At 42.8% G+C, this 9,727-nt stretch overlaps 1 protein-coding gene across 7 annotated transcripts in view; it reads right to left on the bottom strand.

Annotated features, from left to right (window-relative positions):
- Nucleotides 1–305: 305 nt before the first annotated feature.
- Nucleotides 306–9,727, bottom strand: part of chl1b (cell adhesion molecule L1-like b) — a 66,352-nt gene continuing 56,930 nt past the window's right edge. For 6 of the 7 annotated variants that reach the window (XM_047332881.1, XM_047332884.1, XM_047332883.1 and 3 more), the window contains 4 exons: nucleotides 9,005–9,076; nucleotides 5,900–6,031; nucleotides 4,834–4,906; nucleotides 306–2,595 (listed from right to left, as the gene is read on the bottom strand). In XM_047332881.1, the coding sequence (XP_047188837.1) occupies nucleotides 2,391–2,595; nucleotides 4,834–4,906; nucleotides 5,900–6,031; nucleotides 9,005–9,076 (482 nt within the window). In that variant the 3' untranslated portion in view covers nucleotides 306–2,390. The remainder of the gene's footprint in view (nucleotides 2,596–4,833; nucleotides 4,907–5,899; nucleotides 6,032–9,004; nucleotides 9,077–9,727) is intronic. The other variant, XM_047332880.1, reaches the window with a different exon arrangement.

The raw sequence follows: 9,727 nt of genomic DNA, 5'->3' as shown, positions 1-9,727 counted from the left end.
CCAGCACCTGGAGGTCGAGAGCTTGAAGCCTCTGTGGACGCTGGGGCCAAAGCAAACCTGGCTGAGTGATGAGAGGGTATTTGAGGCGGAAGCGAACCCGGCGCGGCGAGAACACCCTCGCTCCCTGCTCTCAACCATCAGACGCGATTACCGCTCTCGCTCCTTGATCCAGCGCCGGTTCGAGCCCGCTCCTTTGATTCCCCCACAACTCTCTCCCGCAGCCACAGTAATCATACGCGATGCTCAACTCAGACGGGGCTTGACCCCGGCATTACATTTTGTTAAAGTCACACTGCAGACGGGAACAATTTGTCAAACATCTGCCGTTTTATTCAGAGTCAATGAGGGCATTTCCACAGGTACTGGCTTCCACTCCAGTCATATTTTACTGCTGACTGGATTCAGTCATGTATTCTTCTCTGGGGGCACAAGAACTTGAATAATATCAAATCTGTCAGCGATGGGCCGTGACCAAGCTGGCAGTCAGACCATAAACCAGAATGTAGGAAAGTAAAGCAATTAAATGACCACAAAAACACCAAGGGACATTCTAACCATGCAATGGCTGAGTTTTTACAAAACATTGCGACTGTTGTGAACATGGTGACTGTGTTTTGAAAGGTGGTATATTAACAGAGTATTGTTAGGACTGATATTGAATCAGCAAACCGTTGGTGGATATCAAACATGTAATCACACAGTCATTCGATTACAAGATGTTAATCCATTGCAGGTATGATGCCTTTCTTACTAAAGGAGCACTCCCGACAACTTCCCACATTGAAGTCAGTTTCCTGACCATGCAGAGGACTACTCAGCCTACAAATACAAATGTCCTCTGTGTTCTCTGGATTCAACTTTGCGAAGTAACCCTGATGATTCCATTGTGTTACCGGTCGGGGTATCTGGACTTGGAGACTATGCATTTATTAAGAGAAAAGCCTGCTTTAATAACGGGTGCCCCGGAATTTGGACAAAACGTCTCGTTTCCCGAAGAAAAGCTCTATCGAGTTGCCTTTTGGGAAACGTGGGATCCGTTTTTTTTTTTTGGAGCCCGACCCACGAATCAAAAGTCAGGATATCTTGGCTCCTGCATCTACAATTTTGACCACTGCTTTTAATGTCTCTGCCCAATTCTTCCAATACCTTGGATGCACAACACAAAATCACCACTGTATCCCCTTTAAAGGGGCGGTTTAAATTCTTGGGAAATATGCTTATGCACGTTCTTGCAATGAGTAGAACACTCTGATATGTTCTTAAAATTAAGCAACAATTAACTTGGATTAGCTCGAAGTCTGACCGTGTCCAGGGATATTAAATCCACCGCTTCAACGGTGCTAGTAGGCGATTTTCTTACTTTAAGGCAGTGCCACACTAGCTATTTCCCTGTTACCTATATTCATGCTAAGCTAGGCTAACAGACCACTGGGTGTGGTTTACCACAATTGCAAACAAATCCTATAAAACTTACGTGGACTTTTCAGGGGGTCAATTTGAGAGAAAGCTTAGCTTGTGTCAACATTTCAAACAACAGCTATTGGCAGCTGTCATATAAAATAATGTATCTACAAACTGTAAAAGAGAAACTGTAAAGTTCTGACTACTGTATTATCAGGACCAAAGTCACCTGAAATCGATTATATTTTTGAAAATATCTTACAAAGCACAGTCTAAGTTTTGCAATTTATACAGTCCAATGGATCTCAATAGGCACAACAACTAAATTATATTTTCCTTTAACGTAAAAGGGAGGTTTATGGTTCAAGAACCAATGTTTATGATATAAAACGATATGTAGATTTCCGTGTTATATTGTCAGGTATAAAACCACTGGAAAAAAAATAAGTTAATAAGCAACCTTTATACACATCTCACATCATATTTAATGAATCCATTTCAAATATAAAAGGTCAGTAATATTTGCTCCGGTTGAAAAATATCAACTTGATTTTCCCACTCGTCTGAGGTCTGCCACAAGATGACATGAGAGGCAAGGCTTCATGTAACAATGTGCAATGGGGAGCGAAATTTTAGTAACACTTGTACAAACAGTACGGCAGCTGAAGTGATGGAGAGAGAGAGAGAAAAAAAGAAAATTCAAGTCCTCTAAATGTTCTGTGTAATAACAATTATACAAAAAAAGACACTCCGCACATAGAATATACAGTATATATACACAGTATTTAGTAATGGTCCTTTTGTTGCAACTTGACAAAACAGAGCTTCATAAAATGGGAATGGCAGTGTGCAGTTGGCAATGACGCATTACATTTGACACAAAACTTGTGCTCAGTATGGATAATGTTCTGTTCCCTCTCTCATTTGTTCGTCCCAGTGGGTCTAATGAAAAACGGCCTCTGAAGGGAGATGGATGGCGGTTCCGCTCTTCACGCTGGGGTCTGAGCGGTGGCTTTGATCTCAGCGGACACCCTCTTCTCCTTTCGGCCCGCATACTCGCCGATAAAAGAGCCGTCCTCGTTGAACTGCGCGTCCTCGTCGCCGTAGTCCACCAGGCTGTCCCCGCTGTCCCCCGCTTTGATCTCTCTGCTCAGTGAGTGTTGGCTGCCCTTCAGTGGCTTCTCGTCGTTGTCACTGCGAGAGAGGCACAGTGGATTCAGAATCACCTCATTTCACCCATGGCTTCACTCTATGGCTTATTGGTGGAGAGGACTGGGCTGCAGGCTGGAGCTATCACTGCCTCTACGATGAGCCTGTGTGATTGGCATTAGTGTTTACCTCTGGCTGACCAATGGGAAATCATCACACAGATGCACACTTTGCCACAACAATAATTGCTACGCTGCATCAATGCATTTGTCAAAGTGAAGAAATACTGAAGGGGACATGAAACTGGTGCTATTATTGAGGCTGCACACGCCGTGTTCCTGTAATACACAATTAAACTGTGTGGGCCACTATTTGATTAGGTCCATTAGTGACTAACTTCCTTCTAATTCTAGGTGACAGCGCAGCCTTTGAACTCCCCGTCAGTTAGGAACCAGTTGTGTCAGTTATTCTAAAATTCTGACTCGGCCTCATTGTAACTCCAGTGATTGTGATTACCATGTGCAGGCTGCAACACACAAACTACCCCTTGAGATTAATTGTTACTTATGTTGCAGAACCAACTGACAGAGCTAACGTAAGATCTCTAATGCAAGCCTAAAATAAATATGGTGAACACGTGACCTGACGTGAGAAATGCTGTTGAATAATGACCGCCACTTCATTTCACAAGAAAAACACAATGTTGGTTAGGTAGCGAAAGTCGGAGCTCTACTCTTGCAGAGGGGACCACCAAAAAACGTCTTTTTGCCACATTTTTTAATGCTTACCTAAAAAAAAAAATCCATTCAATTCCACTTCTCCTCCAAACTCCGTTAAATGACATCGCTGATCACCATCTCCATGAGGTAACATATAAACTATGCATAAGTAACTCATACAACCCCACTTCAAAATCACTGAACCATCCCTTTAACACAGCCAAAAGTGCAAATGATATGATCATTCTAATACGCTGGGCAAGTGTGTGCCATTGTAAACGGAAGACAGATTTTTTTATACTCTGCAGTTGGTTGCTTAGTTGTGGAAAACACTATAAATGGGGAAATGTTAGACCATGGTGCAGGGTAGAAACACATGCACCACTGGTACAGTAGTCAAGTCACGACTCAATCAGGAAGTGTATTTAGGTGTCTGTGTCATCATTTCCAAATGTCAGTCTCTGCCTCTCCAGACTAAAATGCAACCCAAGAGTTTTTCTAAGTAAAACGGGGCCAGACACAATTCCAAAAGTCTCTCTTTTAGGGGCTCCAAAACTCCGGAGTAGTGTGGACGCCTGGAGTAAACCTGTCAAAATAATGTGTGGACGTAGCCTAAATACAGCTAATGGCAACAGCCAGTTTGATCTAGTTTTGCATAAAGACTAGCCTGGCTATCACCTAAGGCTGACTGATCAACATGTTAGGGCGTATTTTTTGAAAAAAACGACATGTTTTTATAGGAAGTTATGGCTGGAAGCAGTGACCTTCTAGAGTCTCATCATTTCTGTGAGGTAGCCAGTCAAACAGTGGGGACTCCAGCCAAGAAATATAGCTGTCATATCCAGTTTCCACTCTTTGACATTTTATTGTAATTTGGCATTTTAATGGCGTTTAATGGTTTAAAACAAACTAAGTGACAAATATAAGAGTAGCTAGTGCAGCCAGTGCCTGGAGTCAAAATGACAAAATATGAATCCTGACAGACTGAGCCACTTTTGACACAGCAGCATGATTTGGGGAATTACACTGGGACTTGTGCTGCAGTAGACTGTTATGAATTGGACCTCTAAAGGATTAATGAAACGTGCCCAGATATTACTGCCCTGGAGATGAGCTGCTTTCAATTACACTGATTGCTTTTAGCCTCCTGCTGCGTGCTGCGCGGCCTGCGTTCAGCTCCATAAGGACAGAGAATGGCTGCATCTGAGCGCCACTGCGGATCCCTTTATGATGCCAAGTCTATCACATCTAACACCAACACAACACCGTATCTAAGATCACAATGTCCTATAAAGGGAGGCTACCAGTCTGAAAACACTGATGTGTAAGCAGCTCGGGGGATACTACTGCTGTTTATCACATACATTCCAGTTACTCAGTCGTTCAAATGTCTTGAACAGAGGAAGTGTGAGGCTCCGCGTGAACCTCGTGCATGCTGGGTTGTCTTTTGAGCGAGATGAGAAATGCAGGACAGAGAATTACTGAGAAGATGGAAAGCACCGCCAGCAAAAGAGAAATTTACACACTGTTGTGCGTGAAATGGTGCTCCCGCAGTTATGCTTACCTGTATTCACAAAATGTGTCGTCATTCATGCCCTGGGACTCCACGTCAGGGTGAAGGTCCTCTTTTTCTTTCACTGCCCACAAAATGAAGAGAATATATCAGTGATTTCCTCAGGAGGCGGCTGCCAATGAAGATGACTGTGTCCCCTGACTGGTGACGTTTGAACAAGTTAGATTCTGTCCCTTATTCCCTGCACTTATTCACTGGATGAAAGATCAATGACAGCTTTGGAAAGGATAGCAAACTTTAAATTGAAATGTACATATATATATATATATATATATTTTTTTTTTAATTATTTTTATTTATTTTTATTGTATTTTATTTTCTAAATATAAATCTTAATATATGTGAAAATTGAGCTTCATGTTGTGTTAAATATTTAATCTGAATTCATGAAATAAAGGGTAAAACCTGTATGAATTTAAATGCATATTCCTATATGTGGTGATAAGAAAGAAAAAACGCATGGCTCAGGCAAATGGAAGAAAAGGTTGTTGGAGCAACGGGCGATAATGAGAACTTAATGAGAAAACAAAGGACAGAGCAGTGCCTCGCTCTTTTTTTGCTGACAAGTGAAGCGATCACTGCAGACGACAACCTGACGGCCATTAGCTGTGAATAATAAAGCTGATAAGGACTCTCATGTCGCCAACAGGAGGAATATCACAGGAAACCACGCAGCTCATGTCCTCGCAGCCCCCCCCCGTGCAGCATTTGCATTTTGTCTCGCTGCGCGCTGCACTTTGTTTAGATTGTGGCTGGAAAAAGCTGCATGTCTAAATAATGCCACATTCAAAAGAGGGGCATACAGTAGAAATGCTCATTTTCCTATGAATACACAGGCCTATTTATGTATACATTTGCATTGGAATATTTTTTTTTGCGGCCTAGCAAATAAAAACATGTGAGCTTTCATATTCCTGTAATGGCTTCAAGGATAATTCATAACTTCTTTAATAGCGACAAACAGCGAAATGGGAATGATGCTCCGAGCAGCAATTCGCCACCATACAATTGATGTGAGGTGGCGTGTATGTGTGAGTGTTTGTAAGGGAGCACCTACCGGAATACTTCCCTCCTTTATTTCTGTTGACAAAGCAGGCGATCAACACAATTAGTGTGAGGAGAGCGATGGCACTCATCAGGCCGATAAACCAGCCCTGGGTGGATATTCCTGCGTGGATGCTGGCCAGACCTGAGGAAGAACAATACCCAGTGACTTTGACTCGCCTTGGCCTTTTCATCGGGACACATGATTGAATGTTTGCATTGACAAAGTCTATCTGATGCAGGGGCAGAAGGTGTCAGGGCGCTGCTGCTGATGGAAACGCTCAAATGTAAATATTAAACAGTTAATCCTGCTTGTCTAATTAATCAACTAAGGAACGCTGTACACATAAAATTCCTCTCAGCTTACGTCGTCGTGACACCACAAAGGACCACACACCGTGGCTTGTGGCAACTGCTCAAGGATGCACTGATGCACCTTCACTGTGTTCAGCAATACGTCAATTAGTTCTGCTGCTCTTTCTTTTTTTTTTCTTTATTTAATTTGAGCTATTTTGGTTTCCCGCCTCACCTGTGGACCGAGTCGTGATAACATCTTCAAATATACTAGAATTCTCAACCCAGCCGTTAGGAATAAGGCGCACAGTGTACTCAGTTGCAGGTTCGAGCCCCTCAATGATGTGGAAAGTATCAGAGGTGTTTAAGGCCTCTGAAATCTCCCAGTGACCCTCACCTGTGCAGAGGGTGAATGATGGTTAGTACTCATGAGGAAACTGTGATTTTGTGTAGATATGAATGGAAAGACACGAAGGACTATTTCAGACATAGCATATACTACAATCATACTACTAGAACAATGTCCAGAAACAAAAAGAAAAAAGGTAATGTGAGCTTACGGTTGTTCATGTACGCAATATAGAACTCTGTGTGCTCTCCTCCATATATCCAGCTGATATTTGCAAAGCTGTCACTAACAGCTGAGCTAACATTCAACAGGGCAGAGACTGATGGAGAAATGTAATGGAAAAATGGAAGGATTAGTAAAAGGGCGACGCAGGTCACAGCCATCATGGAGAAGTGAGGTGTTATGTTATTATACGATGAAGGATGTTGCTCTTTGCCTCCTGCTCTGTTTCCTGACACTATTGTAGGGATGCATCAATAACATGTGACAGGGAGGGACATTGGGTGAATCTCTCAACAGACTCACATGACAAGAGTAATGTGGATATGGAAATTGACTCGCAGGTGAAGCCTGCAAAGCCAAAATGATTATATACTGACATTGTCAAGGGTTTATGATCAAAAGCATGAGACCATTTATACATTTTGACCCACTAACCTTTGGTAAATTCTTATTTCCAATTCTTTTCAAAATTTGTGAACACATTTTACTGTTAAACTGATAAAATTTTTACATTAGTTTATATCTCCCTGCATAATGATATCGATGTCTTCTCCACAGTGACACACTACAATACCGGTAGAGAAAAAATTCTACTTCATCATGTTCTGTTCCCCTTGATATTTTTGCCCCAAAACAGAATTTAATCTAAAGATATTTAGTAGTGCTACAACTACTAATTAATTGATTTGTTGAATATTTCTTGTGTCATTTATTTAGATTGACTAATTAATGTCTACATTTATAAAACGTCACAAAATGGTGAAAAATGCTGTTCCTTAGCCCAAATGGTCGAAAAGTTTTACCCAAAACCCCAGATCATTTTCTCTACAACGAATACAGTACAGAACACAGAAAAGGCAACAACATTGAAATATTTAAGAAGCTGGAACCAGAAATGTTTGGCGTTTTGTTTGAAAGAGACAGTTTGTGTTATTAGAATTGTTGTTTGAAAACAAACAATACAGAGGACGTGAAGCCAGTATCCTCAGTGAGAGTTATAGTTATTTTTCTTTGAGGTGTCTGATTATTAATAGCCTCTAATAATGTTATTTTCTAGGGGAAGCAATTCAAATCTTCATCTAACTCAGACATGTAGCCTTTTGATCGACAACAGGAGAAGAAGAAGAAAAATCTAATAATGTGGTGAATCATATGCATCATTAGAATGGTTTGACAGCAGCTGTCTAAGCTAGTCAACAGAGCACAATCCACTTTATTTCCCCACAGCAAACATGCAAATCTTCCGCTGTGTCTCCTGCTCAGGTGCATTATTCGCTCAGGTGATAATTCAGCACGCAAGGACACCTGCGTCTGCGCTGCCCATCCCGACCACTGCACACGACGCCCTCCGACTAATGCTGACGGATTAGTCTGCAACTATGGTAATTCCAATTATTACACCTGCACGACGACGACTTCAGCTGACTTAGGGCCCTGAACTAAAAATATCTCGAGGCTGGCGGCCGCGTTTTGTCCCCGCACTCCTCCACTCGCTGTTCGGTGCCGCAGGAAGCAGCTGCTCACCAAGCAGGGAGCTGACGCCCCGGAAGACGCCCCTTCAAAGTCAGGAGCCTCGAGTACAGGCAGAGGACGGAAGATATTCTGACATGGGAGATTTCAACGGCTTCCACTTATCACCTTATCTCAGTGTCCGGTGAATATTAGCCTCCCGGTATGAGCTCACACCTCCCAGGCGTGGCCCGGGAGGACGTCTTTCTCCCCTCGCTGTTTTCTGTCGGCTCAGGCGCCGCCCCGGACAGCTTCCTGTCTCGGAGCCGTGCCGCTGTTTGCACAGTTCAAGATTACATGGAAATGTCAGGTGACCGTTGGGTCAATACAGTGCTGCGTGCGGTGGGACCGGGGCCCAACAAATCAATCACTGACAATTAGACATATTTGTCCCATTCAAGCGACTCCGCTCCACAGCCACGCTGTCGGGTCAGGATATAGATCTGGTATCTGAGATTTCCCTGCGGTGCGGCAGGGAAATTAAAACTGCTTTTTCATTAGCATTCGCTTGTCTTCTATCAAACAATAAAGCAGCACTGTTACCTTACATTCCAGCTCTTGTTGCCACTGGAAACAACTTAAAATACCAGAGAAAAATACATGAAGTATCTTTATTTTACAGTCAGGGAGTCCAGGTCGCCGTGCAGCTGCAACGGTTTTCTATATTTTTCCATATTTATTTCACAGCTTTTGTTTGTCTGTGTGGTTTGATGCGTGCGGTGTCAGAATGTGCTGCAGCTCTACCTATGGTGGAGCGAGTGGGTTTGGTCACTGGGGACTTGCGAGTGCTTGGAGGTGTGGGGGAAGCTGACTTGCCTGAAAAGAAAGACAGACCTCGTGGTTACCAATTGGGGCAGGAGCCCGGGGCGCTACGTTCTACTGTTAGCACAAATATTATTTTCAGCTACGCTCTAAAATTAGTAACTACTAATGTGCAGTAAAACACCATCTACAAAAAAACAGGAGGTGAGATGTTTGGATTTTTTGAAATTCGACTTGGTCTTGTCTTTTAACAGCCACTTAATTGTCTTTTAGCACGTCATTACAAGTGAGAAAGAGGGATGTTTGGCGTTTCTGATCTTTTTCCTGGGTTCGGTTCTCGAAGCATCATTTATTTCCTCAGCTTGAGCGAGACGTGTTGCACAGAGTCCACTGCTGCCAGGATAAAAGTCAATATTCGTTTACGGTCGCTAATGAGCCAAGATTAGTATGAATTTATAATTAGCTTACTCATTAGCATTGCTATTAGAGAGGAAGCCACAAACTTTATCTGAGAGGGAGTTGACATTTTTCTAATGAAAGGAGGCATCAGAGAGCTCTCTGCTGATGGCAAGGGCAACCGGCAGACAAGGTCAATTATCTGCGGAGGAGAACAGTGTTTAGCACTTTTTGATAATGTACAGAAAAAAAAAATGTCTTCGACAGTTGGAGAGTCGAATAAGCCTTACTCAGGCTTTGAGCATCCGC

The sequence above is a fragment of the Scophthalmus maximus genome, chromosome 6 (genome assembly GCF_022379125.1).
Source record: "Scophthalmus maximus strain ysfricsl-2021 chromosome 6, ASM2237912v1, whole genome shotgun sequence".
NCBI lineage: Eukaryota > Metazoa > Chordata > Actinopteri > Pleuronectiformes > Scophthalmidae > Scophthalmus > Scophthalmus maximus.
This window is presented reverse-complemented; position numbering and strand designations above follow the sequence as displayed.